The 21,369-nt window shown below is 35.6% G+C and overlaps 1 protein-coding gene and 1 long non-coding RNA gene across 2 annotated transcripts; both read right to left on the bottom strand.

Moving 5' to 3' along the window:
• Nucleotides 1-2,096: 2,096 nt before the first annotated feature.
• mylpfb (myosin light chain, phosphorylatable, fast skeletal muscle b) lies at nt 2,097-4,836 on the bottom strand. The gene is made up of 6 exons (XM_056469128.1): nt 4,727-4,836; nt 4,301-4,396; nt 3,333-3,513; nt 2,809-2,887; nt 2,666-2,714; nt 2,097-2,378 (listed from the first exon to the last, which is right to left on the bottom strand). The coding sequence occupies exons 1-6, from the start codon at nt 4,727-4,729 to the stop codon at nt 2,274-2,276; spliced, it is 513 nt and encodes a 170-aa protein (XP_056325103.1). The 5' UTR covers nt 4,730-4,836; the 3' UTR covers nt 2,097-2,273.
• Nucleotides 4,837-14,824: 9,988 nt separating this feature from the next.
• Nucleotides 14,825-20,731, bottom strand: LOC130238209 (uncharacterized). The gene is made up of 3 exons (XR_008838613.1): nt 19,935-20,731; nt 19,187-19,256; nt 14,825-14,908 (listed from the first exon to the last, which is right to left on the bottom strand). It is a non-coding gene; the product is annotated as an uncharacterized LOC130238209 (long non-coding RNA).
• Between the last annotated feature and the right edge of the window lie 638 nt (nt 20,732-21,369).

Here is a 21,369-nt window from a genome sequence, read left to right as displayed (position 1 = left end):
GGGCGTGTCAGAATCCACTTTTGCTAATATAAGGACCTAAAAATTCGCTTTGCGACGTGGCGCATGGTCTAAAAGGTTTGAGCTTATTTTCTTAATGAGTTATAGGTGTGTTTTGAGAATAAACCAATCAGAGTCTTATCTCCCATTCCCTTTAAGTGTCAGTTGCGTCGTGCCAGAGCATTTGCTATTTACATGACTGAATTTGTAAGTGGAAAAACTGAACACTTCATTAGAGAGAAAACAGTTAAATAGAGCATCTGCAGCGCGAGAATGAGAGATGAGCCTCCTCATTGTTTACTTTCGCTTTCACTCTCGTGGATAGGGAAACGTCTTGTATGCACAGACATTCATTGGCCTATAAATAATTAATTTTGTTTGTTAAACGCAAAGATTTGTTTCAAAACTATTTCTAAATTCAGTTCTAATTTCCAGCAAACGAATAAATAATGAACAATAATAAGTGTTAAAAAAACCTAGTTATATCCTAATACACATGCTATGTCCCATATGGTCTAAAACCTGACAGGTGGGCAAATCTAAGCTTGTTTTTAATAAAACAAATGAATATATGCAAATAATAAGTAATACTGCTAATAATGATAACATTATACAAAAGCAAATTGTTATGAATAAACTGAAAAAGCCCCCTGAGATGAAGGCATGAAAGTATGGTTTTTATATTTATACTTATGTAGGCTAGAAAATAATGTTTTGTAATATTTTAATTCTTTATATTTATATCCTATATATATCCTTATTATATCCTATATATATATATCCTTAATATTAAATTTTTTTCATATGTAAAGATATTTGCGTATTGCTGTACATCCTGTTTCTATTAAGCAATGTGTAAGCGAGGCGCATAACTAACGCGCTCTGCGCTGGACAATAGATCAGCTTTGTTCTGGTCTATAGAACAGTCTATTAAAGTTTCTCAAAATAGCAATGCGCCAGCAATGCGCCTCAACACGCCTCCTTTTTTAGATCAGAACGCCTATGGACGCACATATGAGCGCAAATGCATTTGCAATTTAAACAGTGTGGTGCAAAACATCAAAACAACTCTTGCGCCAAGCAGAAACTAGCAAACAACAATTGCGTCGTGCCTTGCGCCAGTTGTATGATAGGGCCCTTTATGTGTGAACTACTGAAAAAGGCATCAAAGGCTCGCTGACGTTTGGCCAACACCTCGCAGACGAAAATGCAATATCCAGCATGCTGAATATTCTAGAGCAGTCGGCCGACTCGACCACACGTGTCGTCAGATGTAGTGACGAGCTGGAGTCAATGAGAGAGCATATCAGCATGAGCTGAATGGCCATTGTGCTTCATTCTGTGTTAACACAGACACGAGAGTAGACTATATTAACTGTGGAACTAGAATTCTGTAAATATTAGAATTACAACACTGGTCATTCTGACTGTTCTCGTATAAGACGTCATACTGTCACCTCATATTTACATTCAAAGCTTCTATTGAGATATTAAAATTTAGCTTTGAATTTTTTATTTTATGACACTTTTACCCTAAAAATATTATCTTTTTGGTAATACAACCTATAAATATTTAGTTAATATACTAGAACAGATCTGGGCCTCGTTTTGTCCATTGTCCAAATGTCAAAGCACTTTTACCTTAAATAATATAATGCATTAAAGTGTCAGATTAAAATACTTGTGACAAAATCATTTGTGTATTATTCATATATTTTCTCTTGTAATCTAAAATCTGCATTTAATCTAACAAAAGAATAGACACAAAGAGAATAATTTTGATTTTATTGGGCTTTTTTGTTATATTTTACTAATTTGCTGATTTGTTCTTATCTTTGAGTTACAAACGTTCAGAACAAAGAGATGAATGAAGGAGAAAAGACAGACATTTGCAAAAATAGGACTCTGAATTGGAAATTTGAACAAGGGAGGAAAAGGGGGAAAGGTAATTTTTGTTTTCCTGTCTTTTCTTAATGATTATTGTCCATTTGTTTTCTGTCTCTTTCTAGAAAGCAAGCAATAGTACATTGAGAGAGGATGGCTTTCTATTACTGATATGTATAATCTAGTATAATCTTATTTGTCAAGGAAACAGTGTGTGATTTTAGATAATTTTATTGAATGTAATCATATTAGTTAAACAGAACTCACATTCAGCCCAAATGCCAACAAATCTTAAGTTCAGATAAGTCTTTTTTTTCAGAGAGCAGATGAACCATGGGGGACTAATATGGTGTGGTAATAAGAGAAGGTAGAGAGCTTATTAATGAATTGAATTATTCTTCTTCTTTCTCTTCTCCATGTGTAATGACGTAACAGATGTTCTTATAGTCTACATTGCCAGCTACATCTGGAGGGAAAGCAGCCCAAAGGTTTTTCATCTAAAAGAAAATGATAAGAGGATTGTAAACAAAATAATAAAATAAAATGAAGACGACAGGTTAACTTTTTTTTAAATTAAACAGTGGTGGGGTGGGGTTAAGGTATTGAATAAGGGGTTCTGTATGTCTGCCTACTGGCATATATATATATATATATATATATATATATATATATATATATATATAGTATTTAGCACATGTAAAATGTAGCATAGAATTTTACATTTCTCTGCTGTATCACAAACCTGACAAAATACCACTAATTAAATATTCCATCTACAACTAACCTCCTCTGCTGTAAACCGGTCACATTGGGTGGTCAGAAGTTCCTCAAGGCTAGAGAATAAAACAATAACATTTGTAAAGGCTTTATACATGTTCTTTAATGAAATATTCTTTAGCATGAACAAGAATTGATAAAGACACTTACAACTCCTTTTTGATTGCGCCTGTTGCCTCAGGGTCTAGGACTTTGAAAGCACTCACAATAACATCCTCAGGGTCAGCACCTAAATTAATAGTTCGATGATTAAATGTTGTGAATGCTTGATAAAATATTAGTACTAAACTTTGTACAATTCAAAACTGTTATCTACATTTTCTGAAAAGAAGAAAAAGTGTAAAACTTGGGCTGTTACTGAAGTCAAAGAAAATGACAAAATTATGGTCCTTTCACCAGCTATCAGTAAGTCTGTAAACCAATAAAATAGCAGTAGCAAATCTAAAAAAGTGTTGCTTTCTGTAGCTCAAACAGTAAAATGCAACACTTAGGTCATAGTTATTGAATCCCATCTTCAGTCAAATACATGTGAAAGTAATATAAAATGTTTTCTGCTGAGATGAAAATTACATATTTTAATGCCTAATTTATTACCCAGAACCAAAAGTATGAGCATTTGAAGTTTATTGTGTTTACAGTGCTAAACTAAGTAAGTGAAGATTTGGACAACTCACCCTTTAGCTTTTCACCAAACATGGTAAGGAAAACAGTAAAGTTGATGGGGCCACTGGCTTCTTTGACCATAGCTTCTAGCTCTTCATTTTTTACATTTAGCTGACCCATTGATGCCAGCACATCCCTCAAATCATCCTTGCTGATAATACCATCTCTGTTCTGGTCAATGATTGTGAAAGCCTGTTTGTTTTAGAGAGGGTAGACAGTTAATGCCAGTTCATGTTGCACTATGCAATATACAAGATCTAAGCAGAAGATATCTGTCATGTTAATACTGCAAGCCAACATATCACTGAGGATTATGGCTCACTAAAAAATAAAAATCTTCAAAGTGTTTTTAGATTTAAATTACACGTTTCAATTACAGGTTATGTCTTCACAGAAGAAAACTTATTTCTTAAATTAGATATATTTCTTTTTCTGAAAGTCTTTCTATATGCCATCTTTTAAACTGGGTATGACATTTGAGTAACCTGGCAGCTGCTGCCTACTTGTCTTTCTAAGCTATTAAAAGGTCACAGACAAGACTTTGGAGATATTTAAGAATGGGAGAATGGTACATTTGCCAGTTAATCTCCCAACAGCAAAACAATTTAAAGTTTTGTATTATTCTTACATTTAGTTAATTCAATTTTTTTTTTTTTTTACTTTTTTTCTTAAAATAGCTAAATAGTTTTAAAATGTAACAGTTGTTAAATTATTGGTTAACACACATAAGTCAGCAAGAACACAAGCATGGGCAAATATTCAACATGAATATCTATTGATTTGATTGGTGGAAAAACAAACTTGAATTTTTGTTAAACGTGTTGACCTTAATTGTACAGCTTGTTGCTGTTGGGGGGTAGTGGGAATGGGAGGGGGTGTAAGGTGTATCCCCAGTTAACAAAAAATAATGCACTGAACTAATATTAGGTTCAATAAAATACAGCAAATACTTTAAATTATTACAGAACATGCACCGTACCTCCTTGTATTCCTGGATCTGGCTCTGCTCGAACATGGAGAAGACATTAGAGCTACCGCCCTCTGCCTGCTGCCTCCTCTTGGCTTTCTTGGGTGCCTAGATATAAACAAATGTAGTGTAACAATACACTTGATTGTTATGCTGGTCAACTTTTATCATCAAATACAATTTCAGCTAATTTCCCTGTGTAATTTGCTACAAATTAAAATTTCCTTTCTAGTGACAATGAGGTTCTATATTTCATATGATATCAAGGAAAGATTTCTTTTTTTTTTCTTTGTCTTCTATCAAGTAGTTAATTGCACTGGCACTCACTACAAATATATCGTATCTACAGCCGTATTCATTTGTCATCAAATGATGATCAGTGTTCAATAACTAATCTCATCTTAAAGAACTGAGTTTATATTTTTTGTAGACACTCACCATTTCTCAAGGTTTTTGTCGTTGGTCAAATAAGGAGATACTCCACGTTGATGTGACTGACAACGTTGAAGTTCCTTCTCAAGTCTTATATACTGGCAGAAGTGTGCTAACTTTAGAATCAACAGTAGGTTTAGAAAAGTGAGTGCTAGTGAAAGTACAAGAGAGGAGCTGTACTTTGGTGTCATTTTTCATTCCTGATCCAAAATAGGATTTGCACATTTTGGAATGAGAAGAAACTTTCTTGTGGAGAAAAATGACAAGGCCAAGGAGGACATGGTTCATATGTCTCTCATTAAATTATTACATTTTGACAGTATTTTTCTAGATTAAGGCTTGGTATGTGGATATCGTTGTAAGTAATAAGTAATTTTAAAGCAACCTATGGTACTTTTATACATGACAGTATTATTGTAGCTTCAGAGTAAATATCTGAGTTTTATTAAAAGTTTGAATGTGTTTCTTTTTATATTTTATTCAAAACTTACATTTCTGGTAATATGGTTATGGAGTGGTTTGTGATTATTGTTATTATTATTATTGCTGTTGTTATTAAAAATAATATTATAGCAGAATATTTAGATTTAACTCAGGTGTAAATTGCAATAACGTAAAATTTAATTGTTGGCCTGATAGTCAGGTAGTCTACTCAACTATCTATTACCATATTATTATTTTAGTTAATAAGCATTTAGGGAGTTTGTATTATAACGTGGGTTGCTGTGTATTCAATAATAATCATCTGCAGTCTACGGAAAGACAACTAACAAATAACAAATAACTAACAACAGATTAAATTGCTAAAGATTCTGTTCTTATATGTTGGATGTGTGTATAGGATGAAGCTTGATCACTAAAAAGACTTTTCAATCGATGGGCTCTATATTGAGTAGCTTAAAGACACCCTGCATAGTCCAAAACAGCATTCTGCAGCGCTCCCTGTTCACTCCATATATGCAATCCATAGCACCATATATGCAGTCCATATCATTTATCTTCGGCCCAACACAGAAGGCATATATAAATTCATTGACAGCAATGAATGGGGTCTTTTTTTTGTTTGTTTTACAGGCTATTATACCAGTTATTAAACAGCTATACAGTATAATAACATATTATTTGCCATGAACACATTTCTTGACAACATCACAGACATCATTTAAACTTTGTTATTAATATATATATATATATATATATATATATATATATATATATATATATATATATATATATATATATATATATATATATATTAGTTGAAATCAGAAATATGGTCGTGCCCAACTGAGCCTGGTTTCTCTCAAGGTTTTTTTTCTTCACTTTCGCCATTTAGTGAAGTTTTTTTCCCTCTCCGCTGTCGCCACTAGCTTGCATGGTTCAGGATCTATAGAGCTGCGCATCGTTGGATTTGCTCTTCAGTATTTGGACTCTCAGTAGTGATTATTTAACCACACTGAACTGAGCTAAACTGAACTGAACTTAAACAATACAAACTGAACTACACTGTTCCTATTTACTATGACCTTTTATGAAGCTGCTATGAAGCTGCTTTGACACAATCTACATAGTATAAGCGCTATACAAATAACGGTGAATTGAATTGAATTTGTTCAACACATTTCTAATCATGATAGTTTTAATAACACATTTCTATTAACTGATTTATTTAATCTTTGCCATGATGACAGTACATAGTATTTTACTAGATATTTTTCAAGACACTTTACAGCTTAAACTGACGTTTAAAGACTTAACTTAGGGTAACTAGGCAGGTTAGGGTAATTAGGAAAGTTATTGTATAATGATGATTTGTTCTGTAGACTATCGAAAAAATATAGCTTAAAGGGGCTAATAATTTTGACCTTAAAATGGTTCATAAAAATTTTTAAACTACTTTTATTCTAGCGGAAATAAAACAAATAAGACTTTCTCCAGAAATAAAAAATATTATCAGACATACTGTGAAAATTTCCTTGCTCTGTTAAACATAATTTGGGAAAAATTTAAAAAAGAAAAAAATAATTCAAAGGGACACACACACACACACACACACACATTACCAGTCAAAAGTCTGAGGTGACTGCACTTTAAAATTACTGTTCAAAAGTAGTTTATTCCAGTGATTTTAAAGATGAATTTTCAGCATCATTACTCCAGTCTTCAGAATCACGTGATCCTTCATAAATCACTCTTATATTAATTATAGTAATAATAATTATTATTAATGGTAATAGTAATAAAAGCAATAATGACTAGAGTAATTATTTCATTTGAAACTACATAGAAAAAGCAGTTATTTAACATTTTAATAAATATTGAACTTTTTTTTTTACATTTAATACATGCTGCCTTACACAAACTTTCAGTCATGGCTGTTGTCCTCTACTCTGTAACCACATGGCGTCTTTACTCCCACTCCCCTGAGCTAAATTTAGGGCAGGGGGTTCTAAAGGTTTTTGTCAGCTGAATCTCTTAGATGCAAAATATTGTCTAAAATACATACAAAGGTTTGTAATTACCTTTGATCTGATTCAAAGTTTAGCCTTAGAGGAGTTTAAAAAATCAAATAGAAAGATTAAGTCAATACAAGCTATATCATTAAAGGAAAATTTAGTTTTCAGCCCTTATGTTTCAAAATGAGTGAAACATAGGTGGCAGCACTAGACGAATTGACAAACACTCAGTTTGCTGTGGCTAGGCTGTCTTCTAGTTGTGTGATATATTCTGTGGAAATGGTTCGATAGGTTGCAGAAGAAGTAGAAGACTAATAGACAAAAGAGGTAAATTCATTCATTCATTGTAAAATATTAATAAATAATGAAATGGCCTGAGATGCCAAATGTGTCTTGCAACCCAACAGACGACAAGCAATTTGGATAATGGATGTCTAAATTATTATTGAAATAGTTGTTAATATTATGCTAACACTTACAGCCTTGTAGCCTTTAGTTGACAAAGTAAACCAAATTTACAACATACTTTTTATAATAACACTGTACTATCGTCATGGAAATTTATGTGCTGATGAATTTAAGTGATCTGTGAAGACTGAAACTGAAGAAAACCAGACAGTATATCTTTGTTTTTAATTCTGCACAGAAAAAATAGCCAGTTGTGTATGGTGTATCGCAAACAGCAGCTTAAGGCAAAAGTAGACTTTTTACATTTTTTTTTTAATAATAGTAAACTTGGATTTAATATTTTACCAGAGGGCGTCATCAGTTTCCCCTCTAAACACCACAATCATTTCACAGAAAAAAGCTCCTTAAAAAAAACTTATTCAACTGGTCCATAAAACAGAGGATCACAAAAGGCAGGCAGCATAAACAATCACAGAAACAGGGACCAGTGCAAGGTCAAACACAGAATCAGTCAATGCGATCCGTAAGCAGGAGAAGAGTTTATATAGTCACTGTAATGGCTTTCAGGTGCAGAAGTAATCAGGCGTTGCTGGGAAATGTAGTGGGTAAGGATTAGTAGTCCGGTGACGGTGACAATCAGGGAAACCACAGAGTTCATGTTACACTGAAAGGAATAAAATAAAGAAAAATCTTCTGTTAATTACCTGCTTTATCGTGTTACAGGAATAATACCCTGTTTAAAACCTACTTATAACATTTCTCAGCTGAAACACAAATATAGCTTATATTGTCAGACTGTAGTTTTGTTTTTGTTTCATTACTTGAGCTTGAAAAACTACTTTTGCTTCCACAAAAAAAAAAAGAACTTGTCTGTGCGGACCTGTAACTTGATTCTCAAGTCAGTTAGCTGCTGCGATTGCTGTTGTTGTCAGGTGTTTTATCAAAAATATATGATCAATTAGTCCTGACAACATATCTTTTCTCATTGTACCTTATTAAACTAAGTTAATCATGATCTAACTTAATTGCGTACGTTACGCAAGCTGTTTTAAGTCAGTTTAACATAATATAAGTTCAATTGGACTCATAATTTTACCAGCATTTTTTTACAGTGTGGGTGCTGATCAAGCGGCAACCTCCCGCTCTCCCTCGGGAAGCCTGAAACTGAAGTACGGAAGTAACTGAAACTGCAATTCATCAAAATTCCGCTTGTCCTGGCTCCATAATAGAGCAAATTGCAATTGAGCCCACTGTTAGAATGGTCAAATTTACAGCAGAAAAAAAGGTGTTTACAGCCTGGTACAAAGAACGATTTTGGTTCATATAGCTATTATTACCCTCCATGACAACTGTGAGGCGGGTGAATTTTTTTTATAACTCATCCGTTTCCTTTATATTAGGTTATATTAAGTTTGCATAATTAAGGGCGTGGCCACTTGAGTGACAGCTAGGTCTCGCTGGTTGCCGTCACTTCACCTCAGCTGAATCCGGCAGATTAGCCACTGATCTCGGCATATTCATCGTATTTTTGTTTTGTTTTATGTGGCTCTTCACAGTCAGCTGCCTTTTGGTCTTATTTCTTACAATTATCAGATAATATGGGATGCTGTGTGCACTTAATTGTGCTCACAAACTATTCACGTGGCCTCTGTTTCCCATGTGAGTAAAGTTATATACTTGTATACCATCTCTATAAATGTATTTGTTTTATTTAAGATCATTCATCATTTATATTTTTCTTTAGAGCTGTAAAGCACTCCAGAATGTGACAGATTGATTAGCTGTAGGCTCTAGAACAGTCATCTGAAGCGTTATCATACAGTGCTGTGGTGCTGGAGTTCATCAATAGTCTTGCATTTACTAACACAGACTATAATTGAAGTGTTTGGAAGTAATTCGCGTTTTCCTCCTGTAGAAAACGTCATAAGAACAATGTTTAGTGGCTCAATGCATGACTACAGTGTTTTTAAAAGCCTAAACACTTTATTGATATAGTGTACAGCCAACACTGTAAAAAATGTACTGTAGAATTTACAGGAATTACCTGGCAAAAAAGTTGCCAATAATGTCTTGTAAAAATGTTGTAAATTGCTGTAAAATAGATTACAGTAAAATACTGTTAATCCATTTACAGCTAATAATTGTATTTGAAATGCATTATTTTCTTGTGTTTTTTACAGCAATACAAAATTAACTTGTATTTTACAATACAGTACTTTCTTGTAATTCCACTACATTACAGTATTTACCTGGCAACTACAGTTGCCAATAAAATCTTGTAAATACCCCAAAACCCAAGATGTTGTTGTAATAGTTTTACCTTGAAAATGCTGTAAATCATAATTTTTTTACAGTAAGCAAATCTATTACTTGTTGTTTTAAATGCATTACACTATACACCAAACATACACTATACATTTTTAATAATAAGAATAAAAAAAAAACAAATGCAAAATTATTGTAATAACAGTATTTATTTTTTATTAAAGACTTTAAATTTGAAGCAATATTCTGGGTTGATTAAAACTCAAAGTGAATCAGCTATGCCAAAACACTTTACCACATTTAAACAATTTATTTTAACAAAAGTATCTATATTCACTAAGTGTCAAAAGTGGCAGTGAATAAGATATTTTGAACAATATCCCAAATGTTACAACATCACTGTCACGGATTGGCCAGGCTCTTCCACCAACATCACACATCGAACACCCTCACCTGAGTATTAACCACGCACAGCTGCACCCAATCACTCCCATTCACTATATAAGCACACACCTCACTTCACTCATTGTCCGGTCTCGTTCCTACGAAGCGGACTTTGAGTGAACCACTTCCTAGGTTTCACTCCCCTGCGATCTCATCAAATATACTTACCTTAACTCTGTTTCCTTCCAGTCTGTCCAGTGTTCCCGGTGTCCTGTCAGCGTTGTGTGTCTCGTCAGTCTGTCTTCCCCGCAAGTCCTCTGGTGTGTGCATTCGGTCATCCTTCAGTGTCTATCCTCTCACCTGGCAAAGAGGATCATCAGTTCCTTCCAAACTCCATTCAACTCTCAATTATTATCCACTTTGCTCATCTGTTGTAATAAACATCATTTATATTTACACCCCTGTTTGTCCGTCTGCTTCCCATAACAATCACGTGTCTATACAAACAATTGTAATAAACTATTTTTTTAAAACTGACAGCAGAGCACTCTAAGAGTTCAACTTGTAAAATAACATTTCTGTTGCTGAACATTGTTGAAAAATATTCCCAAAATTTCAAAAAATAAAGTACAAATAGCTTTAAGATGTTCTTGAACAATCAAAATATTACAAATGTGTGTCTATAACAAGTTTGTTCATTTTGCAGAAGTCCTGTATTTGAACTTTGAACTCACTTACATGCTTAACCATTCAAAGTCCATTAGCTTTCTGAGAAGAGTACAAACATGAGGATTGACTGTGTGGTTCCTCTTCTCTGAGACCTTTCCACCTTTTTTTCCTCCAATCTTTGCTGTGGCTGCCTTGGTCCCAGTGGGTGGATTGATTCCAACAAAGCATCTGCACAAAGACCAGTCAGAAAATAAAGACAGGAGCTTTACAATAATTTTTTTCCCTTAGTTGAAAATTAAGGTTTTAACTGATACTGTGGTCTGTTGTGAGTTTTATAATGCAAGTAAATGACTACCATCACTTTGAGAGTAAAAAGATAGATATAACAGATATATTGTGGTCAACCTAAAACCTAAAAACTCTGGAAGTGAATGATTAGAGGTGTTTTTCTTTCATCAAAATATATTCTTTTGTGTTCAACAAAAGCAAAGAAACTAAAAGATGTTTATGACAAGTGAGGAAGAGTAAATGATGACAGAACTTTCAGTTTTTGGTGAACATTCCCTTTAACATATTCATAATTCTATTTAAGTCATTTTCTTACCTTTGAACAAATTCGAGAGTGCAGGACGCCTGCTCCTGGTACACCAGATTGAAGTTGTAGTAGCTTGAAAACAAAGCTGCTAATCCAGCTATGAAATTGGGGTGTGGACCAACAACTACTTGCCCCTCGATGCTCAGCATCCACTGAGTTGCAGTGAGAATGTCACCTAAAATTAATAAATATATAAGCAACACTTACACAAAAATGCTTGCAAAGTTTATTAAATAAATTTACAGATTTATTACAGGACATTGTACATTACCTAAGACAATTAGTCTTGGAGAGTCTGGAAGCACCAAGCTTTTCTCCACATCACCTGCTGTTGCTGACACCTACAAGAAAAAAGTGAGGGGGGGTGTTTGATTTAAATGCATTTACATTTCGGATATAATAACAAAATATGTACTTTTTAAAATACACTATAAGACTTACATCCATCTGAAGAATCAGTGCATCGTTTTTTTTCTTTAAAGTGTGACAGAAGCACAAGGACCACACATGGAATGAAACTTGAAGCTCCACTATCATCAAACTTCAGAAGTATTCGCTGAATCTCATCTGTTTTGGTCCCTGCTGGCTTTTGACGGAAAAACTGAAGAATCATCTTTCCTTTTTCTTCCATGGACTTCTCAAGTCTTTCCAAAATGCTGATGTTGGTAAGTGACTTAAAGTGGCTTTATTTATATTTACACCCCTGTTTGTCCGTCTGCTTCCCATAACAATCACGTGTCTATACAAACAATTGTAATAAACTATTTTTTTAAAACTGACAGCAGAGCACTCTAAGAGTTCAACTTGTAAAATAACATTTCTGTTGCTGAACATTGTTGAAAAATATTCCCAAAATTTCAAAAAATAAAGTACAAATAGCTTTAAGATGTTCTTGAACAATCAAAATATTACAAATGTGTGTCTATAACAAGTTTGTTCATTTTGCAGAAGTCCTGTATTTGAACTTTGAACTCACTTACATGCTTAACCATTCAAAGTCCATTAGCTTTCTGAGAAGAGTACAAACATGAGGATTGACTGTGTGGTTCCTCTTCTCTGAGACCTTTCCACCTTTTTTTCCTCCAATCTTTGCTGTGGCTGCCTTGGTCCCAGTGGGTGGATTGATTCCAACAAAGCATCTGCACAAAGACCAGTCAGAAAATAAAGACAGGAGCTTTACAATAATTTTTTTCCCTTAGTTGAAAATTAAGGTTTTAACTGATACTGTGGTCTGTTGTGAGATTTATAATGCAAGTAAATGACTACCATCACTTTGAGAGTAAAAAGATAGATATAACAGATATATTGTGGTCAACCTAAAACCTAAAAACTCTGGAAGTGAATGATTAGAGGTGTTTTTCTTTCATCAAAATATATTCTTTTGTGTTCAACAAAAGCAAAGAAACTAAAAGATGTTTATGACAAGTGAGGAAGAGTAAATGATGACAGAACTTTCAGTTTTTGGTGAACATTCCCTTTTACATATTCATAATTCTATTTAAGTCATTTTCTTACCTTTGAACAAATTCGAGAGTGCAGGACGCCTGCTCCTGGTACACCAGATTGAAGTTGTAGTAGCTTGAAAACAAAGCTGCTAATCCAGCTATGAAATTGGGGTGTGGACCAACAACTACTTGCCCCTCGATGCTCAGCATCCACTGAGTTGCAGTGAGAATGTCACCTAAAATTAATAAATATATAAGCAACACTTACACAAAAATGCTTGCAAAGTTTATTAAATAAATTTACAGATTTATTACAGGACATTGTACATTACCTAAGACAATTAGTCTTGGAGAGTCTGGAAGCACCAAGCTTTTCTCCACATCACCTGCTGTTGCTGACACCTACAAGAAAAAAGTGAGGGGGGGTGTTTGATTTAAATGCATTTACATTTCGGATATAATAACAAAATATGTACTTTAAAAATACACTATAAGACTTACATCCATCTGAAGAATCAGTGCATCGTTTTTTTTCTTTAAAGTGTGACAGAAGCACAAGGACCACACATGGAATGAAACTTGAAGCTCCACTATCATCAAACTTCAGAAGTATTCGCTGAATCTCATCTGTTTTGGTCCCTGCTCATCTTTCCTTTTTCTTCCATGGACTTCTCAAGTCTTTCCAAAATGCTGATGTTGGTAAGTGACTTAAAGTGGCTATACAGTTCTTTGGGTGTAAAAAGATATGGCCACTCATTTTTCAACTCAGCAATGGATGGTGGTGGACAGGCATTAATCGATTTACGTTGGAGGTAGTATGTATCTTTCATTAACTGACTGAGATGTCCTTTTTGAGCTCTAGCTGGCCCCTCACAACTATAGAGGTCCTTCATTTCTTCCTGCTTTTCTTGGAGACTTTCTTCAGTATCATCAACAGGACACTCAGGCTGCCACCTTACACATCCATACTGGTCAGTAGGCCCTGGTCCAGTGTCTTCGGGTGGTGAATTTGAGGTCTTTTTTTGTTTCCTGCGTCTCGAAAATGAGCAGCCACGATTAACATGCTCCACTCTTGTTTTCAGTTGTATCAAAAGGGATCCATAGCCAGTCCCAATTCTTGTGCCATCTTTCAAAACATCAGCAAAGCTTTGTGGGTACTGTTTAACAATCTTCTTTGCAACAATCAGACATTGTGATTTTGATGGATTTAACTCTGTCTGTCTCAACTCATCAACAATGATTCTTACCATTTCTCTTCAGTGGAACACAAATAAATTTAAAATAACTGTGTTTTACATCCATACAGTGCAAGTCAATAGGGTCCTTACTTAGGCTCTTAAACTGTTCAGTTTCAAATAAGAAATAAAAACATGAAGGTTATTTATCTGAATCCAATTTAATCAGGTATTATTAAACTAAGTTTAAACAGTTTAAACTGTCTTCAGTAAAATATTCTATTATGTTACATGGATGCTTTTAATTACCTTTATGATGACTAATTTCTTATTATTTAACTTGGAATGGATTGGGCCACATTGACATGCACTGTATAAACAAAATCACATTTCTCCATTAAAAAAATAAATAAATAAAACTTTGTTACTGCTCCACACATAAAAAAAGGAAATGTTGAATGTGTTTGAGACAACATGTAGGTAAGAAAATGGTATCTATGTAAAGTATACCAATCAATCTGTAATGTCAAGCAATTTTGCACCAGTCATCATAAAGATGACTATGGCATACCTTCTATATTCCATGCATTGAGGAGCCGACGACACTGTATTGGTGTGATGTGATCAGGAAGATTGTCCTCTTTAACAAACTGCAAGTCAGATTTGGATTCAACTCCTATGCTTGCCAATTTGTTCAAAAGAGACACTAGTTTCTCCTCTGATAGCCCAGGTAGGACTGCCAATACAGCATCTCGTACGTCTTCATCCAACGTGGACATGCCTTTATAAATCTGGAAAAGAGTGATGGAAAACAATCACTGGTAAGTCGTTCATCGTGTACTGTGCTAATGGATAATAATCAAGGAGATTCTCTTGTTTTACACACAGGTAGTTAGAATCTTCAACTGTCTCTACTATGTAATGGACACCCATATCAACAAGCTGCACAGCCTGCTGCCTCCTCACAACAAAGAAGACAGATTCATTGCAATGAATTAAAATCAGTTGAATCTCACCTATGTGTAGACCTTTTTCATCTTGATTTAGTACAACGTACATGTTTCTTTTGTACTTTGTGCCTTTGTAAATGACTTCATTTGCAGCTACAGTGGAGTCATGAGTGAAACTGAATGCTGAAGTAGCTGCCTTGATGTTGTCATTGTAGTCACTGGTATAAAACTCATTTCCTCTTCCCACCTGAATTTCAGGTGGAAAAAGATTCCCAGCACTTAAGTATGATTGTAAAAGTTGATGTCTCTCTGCTAAAGTAGCACACAGGTTCTTAAAGTTGTGCAATTTTCTTGCACACTGTTTGAAGTAAGTGTGCTTACTTTCAAATCTCATCGTCCAAAGATGAATCAGAGGGCCAAACTGGATTATGAGCTCTGGATAGTGACAGAGATAGTGATGTTTAGGTTTAAGGGGAAAACCTGGAAATAATTCCACTCTAGACTGGATGTATTCTTCTATGAGGACACCCAAATAAGCAACCTGATCAGCAGTAATAGTTGGTGAACACACATGGACAACTATTTCTCTTAAAAGCAAAATCATGTTCCATGCACTACATTCGGTTGGGTTTTTTATCCTGTCACCAACCAACAAAGGAAGGACTCTCAACAGGCACCAATTTTGGACTGCGTGCCCACCTAACTTCTCACTATTTGGACAAAACTCCGGAGGTTTGTCATTTGCTTCACTACCAAGATAGGTAAACTGACTTATTCTTCTGTTCAGTTCTTCAAAAGTGAAATGCTTCCCTTTGTTTACCAGGTAGTTGATACATAATGCCAAGTCACTGGAAACAACACCCTCAAAAAGATCATGACCTAGACATGGTGGAAGACCAGGCCCACAAACATGAAAATAAAGCAGTTGGTTGAATACAGAGTCAAATTTGATTCCAAACACAGATTCAGAGTTGGTTTCTCTTAGGTCTTTTATAATTTGCTGATATGACAGCTTTGTTCTTTTTGAACCCTCTGACAATGGACTGCACTCAAATGTTTGTCTGTCAACATCCCAAAATCTACAAAAATAAGTACTTCTGCTGAAGTTCTCCAGGAAACCACCAATACCGTGCGACCCAAGGTTGTCTCCTGCTATTGCACACAGAGCCCCTTTAATAACTTTGCCATCCTTCAGTACAATGCCACTGTCCTCTAGGTCTTTTAGGTCTTTAATCAATCGATTAAAAACTATTTCCTGTCCAAAACACTTAAAATCCTGTTCCCTGCAGAGAAGAACAAGCTGCATCTGATCGATATTTGATCTGTTATGTGGTAAAATATCACCAAGTGTTAAATAAACTGCAAAAATCTTGTTTTTTTCGACCTGATCCCAGAGGATTTACAACTTCGAAAGCATCTTGATAGAGGATCAATGCTATAGATGAACTGTCCATTTTAAATAAGGCACTATTAGCAATGTTTTGTCCATCCCATATGTCCTCAAACAAATCCATTTTTGGTAAGCGAGAATGAGATAGTTCATATTGCCTTTTGAATTCCTCTGATTTAAAAAGGGCATTGAGAGTTTCTTTTATAGGCACGTACTGTGCAAAGCATTCCTTCCCCAAGTCATTAGTACCCAAATACACAGGAACTGGCTCAATATAATTGAAGTTGTTTTTGTTTGTTTCTTCTTTGGCTCTCGGCGAAGGCGGTCGCACTTTTTCCCTCTCCGTCCCATATCTCTCCTCGCTAGCTCCTCTTGTCTTTGTCTTATTCAATCTCTGAGACTCTCCGTGCCCTGCTATCCAAACAAATAAGGAATTATGGATTTGATCAACTGGTCTCTGAATGCGATTGACACCATCTTCTCGACGAGAAGTTTGGGCTCGGGAGAGCCCACATGTCCTGCGGGACGTTTGCAGCTGGATACGTGATGGACGGGTGGGAGAAGTGGCGCGTCCTGTGCCTGGCTGCTCTGTCTCTGGAGGATATTGAAGACATTTACCTATTCGGAACTTTGATAACAGGGTTTCTGCTGATGGGCTTATGCGGGGCCCTGGCGTATCGACGAATGATGAAAGCGGTCAGTGCTGCTCAAAACCCCACCAGGCTGGCCGGCTTGATTGAAGCGCTGATGGGCAGGCTTGCTAATAATCAGACTGCAATATTAGATCGCAAACTGGAAAACATCGGGGTGAAGTTAGCAGCTTTGCAACAAAATTTGGCCAGATCTGGAGACATGTGATGGACATTAAATATCTGTGAAATTGGCAGGTATTGACCTAAAGTTGAAGTATCTTTCCACTCTTTCGGCTTCCCTGTGTTTTCTTTTCTCCTGCCAGACGGCCTCGGCTGGAGGAAAACAACTTCTCCCGGATAGCAAGATAAGGAGACGCTCTGAAATTCCTGCTCCCCGTCAAGGACACCTGTTGGACTATACAGGCTTACGCACACACACACACAGATACATAGCACGACACTTCCTGGCCCCAATCCAACGCCTTCGTATGCTTTCACCCACTGGAGGGGGTGAGCAGGTCTGCGACCAGCGCCTCCATGGCTGCAGGACCTGATGGCTGCCCGCCCTTACCGGACTATTTCCACACCCCCTGTTCCCATCCCCTGTGGCAATGTTATGTCTTGTCGGTGTGTTTTTGTGCTAGATTGCTGGGGCTTTTTCTTATCCCTGATCTCACGGTGCTCTAACTTAAGAGCAAGGTGAGAGGGACTTTTTTTTTGCCTCTTTTTCCTGACTATTTTATTTCCTGTTCCACCTCCCGTGACCTGTCTTCCCTGGAGTTGTGATGTCTGTGCACGGTCGGGGGGTTCCATTTACAGCATTTCGTTGCCTTGTACTTGTACATGTGTGATGACAATAAATTGAATCTAATCTAATCTAATCTAATCTAAAGACTGTTTTGCGACATTGATCTGTACGCAAAACAGAATTGCCTGCCTTCAGCATGTAATTTTTTTTTAGATCTTCAATTACATTTATTATTGTGTCAGTACAAACACCATGTTCAGACAATTTATCCTTAAGTTTTAGAAAAACATGTGCCTGAGCTAAATCATGTATTCCTTGGACTTCCTCAATTATTGTTTGAATTACAGATGAAGGTAATAGAAGCTTTGCTTGAAATTTCAAATAAAACAAAGTCAAATTCTTCAGAAATAAATCTTCATCTACGCTTTCAAAAATCTCACCTGGCTCAGGCTCTTCACTTTCATCTAGAGATGTACAGGGTTGACACTCAAGCTGTGATGGGTTTGCTAAAACTGCATCATGCAGGTGCTCAGGTTGGTCATTTTTGTGTGTTCTTGAGATATGGGAAGCAAAAGTGGATTTTACGCTAAATGTCCTCACACAGCTTTTAAAAGGGCATTTTATTTCCCTTCCTTCATCTATATGATCTTTTAAATGCCTAATCAAATCCTTCAGACTTGTACATTTGTAAAGACAATGTTCAATCAGGCAGATTAAAGTTATGTCTGACTGGTTAAATCTGCCACCTCTATGTGACTTTTGATACCCCTTATGGTCTCTATATAGATGAGATTTGAATGCTGCAAATTTTGTAAACACACGGCAACAGTCAGGTACACCACAGGTGAAAGAGCAGTTTGGAAAATTGCTGTGCACTTTCATATGCTAAGTATAACCAAGAATGGTATTGCTCTCGTGCTGACATAATTTACAGTGATACATTATTCATCTATATTCATCTGAATAAAGTGTAGTAAGTGAATGGAAATTATTTGGACCAATAGCCTATTATCTTATCGCTGCGTTTTCTGCTTTAAGTTAAATTTTGTTACGCCACAGAGCTTTGTTAACGTTCCTTCTGCAAATTCAAAACAGAAATTGAAACTAAAATTAAATGGGAAAATCCAACATGTGAATCCAGCATCCAATTCATGAAAACATTATATTTGTGATGCGAAAACAAAACGTGTGTTTATTATGTTTAGCCACAAGCCCTTCGAAAAATGTGGCGCTTTTCAAACTGTTAATACACTAACAACATGACGACAAAAACACGATAACACGGTGGCAATACGCTGAGTTCATTAGCATTAGACTTAGGCTATTATGTTTTAGTGTGTTTGTTTTACCTTTATCGATCAGATTCGAGTCACCTCCAACAACCTAATTCGCCACGTCTTGATTTTTCCACCAAAGTTCCTGAAACAAGATATTACATTTGAGTTACAATCTCCTTTAACGTTACTAGCAAAACAAACTAGCTTAAACATCGGAACTTTTACATGCAACTAAATGCACTGATATCACGTTGTACACAAATCAAATCACATCAATATATCGCAACATGCAAATTACATTTAAATGATCGATCCAACAAAATAAAGCAGCCAGCTATAAAAACATTAACGTTATATTTGTCGTGTTTTTCGAATCTGACTGCCCGCGTAATGTAACATTAATGTAGCCTTACAAACACTCACGTTGCGCTAACCAAACTGCTAACTTAAGGCATGCTCGAATAAAAAAATCACTTGACGACAGGTGAAAAACATGGTATTAAAACAATACGAGTATTCATCAGCATTAATGACTTATGTTTTTAGTCACTTGCCTATGTCGTTTGGGTTCGTACCACAAACTAGCATTATGCACGGCTTTATTTGCCGACTAAAGAAGACATTTTAATTTAACGACACTCTGTTTCACTAAACAAATAAGTTTAAAACGATTGGAACTTTTAAATATAATTAAAATGCCGTGATATCAGTGTGACAAATCAGTACGTTAACAATTGTTATATGTTTAATGAATCGCTTGCACGAAATAAACAAAAGAAGTAATGTTTATCATTTATAGACGTAAATATGATGAACTTACCTTGAAATTAACGAATAATGCCTCCTGTTTTCTCCCGCTTGTCCAGTCCACCATATTTCAAATCTGCATCAGCCCGCGAAATCCCATAATTCCACACTACAACATGTTGTTGTAAAAACGCAGAATCTACATTGACACACCTCCTACCTGTATATTAATTTACAGTCCCCATAGAAATTTGCAGTTAACAACTGTAACTCTTGGTTTAACCCATAATGCATTGCGAATTACAATAATAACGTGTGAAATGTTAAAACAATAAATTCCTGTATAATTTTGCTGTAAAAACTACAGCAATTTGTTACAGTGAAGCACATGTGGTCAGAACACAAGCGAGTCGTAGGTAATGAAGTATTAAGAGTTTCTCCCAAAGTAAAGTCTGTCTGCCAGGTCTAAGCAAAGTGTCAGCAGGTGTCTGTAGCTCCGCTCACCCTCTGCCTCTTTGCCCTTGTTTGGTATCCCGCCGTGGGTGCGATGACGCACGAACAAAATGGCGACGGTTGGCCGCGCCTACTTGTAGCTTCTTTTGCAGTGTTCAGAAACCTATGGGTGACGTCACGGATGCTACGTCCATATATTTTACAGTCTATGGTGCTGATAGGGTAACCACTCTCTGATACATTGTAGAAATATCCATTTACCTTTACGGTGTACTGTAGTCAGGAGTGGACTAGGACAATAATTCAGGTCGGGAAATTGATTAAATCTCAAGCCACCTCTGCTGCTACTGTCACAGCTACCGTATGTAATTTCCTGACTGCTAATATTGTAGGCTAACTATATTATTTATTGTAACGTGTAGACTACCATACAAATTATTAATGAATAAAAATGAATCCTCAAAAACTAAATTTAAAATCTAAATAATATAGCATATTATTAAATATATAATATATTATTTAATATATCACATTATTCATATATATATATGCTGCAGACCCTCTTTTCTTGGCAATAGCAGCACCAGATCATCTGCAAACGGCAGAAGCTTTACACTGGAGTGTGAGACCCGGCATATCTGCTTGCTCTAGGAGCATTGCTAATTGATTTATGTAAATATTGAAGAGGGTTGGTGACAGTGGACAGCCCTGTCTCACACCCCGTCCCTGAGTGAAGAATTCTGTTCGCTTATTTCCAATTTTAATTTAGCACTTATTGTTTGAATACATTGTTTTTAAAATTGTTCACTTTTCTTTTTATAAAGAAGGTTTCAGTTGTCCCAGAAATTGCTTGAATCAACAAATTCTTCAATTGTTTTGAGGTTTTGTCCTCTTTTTTTTTTAAATATATTTTCTAAGCTCCTCGCAGTACTGAAGGCATAATCTGTATTCTCTGGTTGTCTGTGTTTTTGATTTGCTAGTTGTCTTACGTTTTTCATTAGTGTTTTACAATCAAAGTCATACAATTTGTTTATTTGTTAAAAGTTTTTTTAGTA

Source organism: Danio aesculapii, chromosome 12, assembly GCF_903798145.1.
Source record: "Danio aesculapii chromosome 12, fDanAes4.1, whole genome shotgun sequence".
Classification (NCBI taxonomy): domain Eukaryota; kingdom Metazoa; phylum Chordata; class Actinopteri; order Cypriniformes; family Danionidae; genus Danio; species Danio aesculapii.
This window is presented reverse-complemented; position numbering and strand designations above follow the sequence as displayed.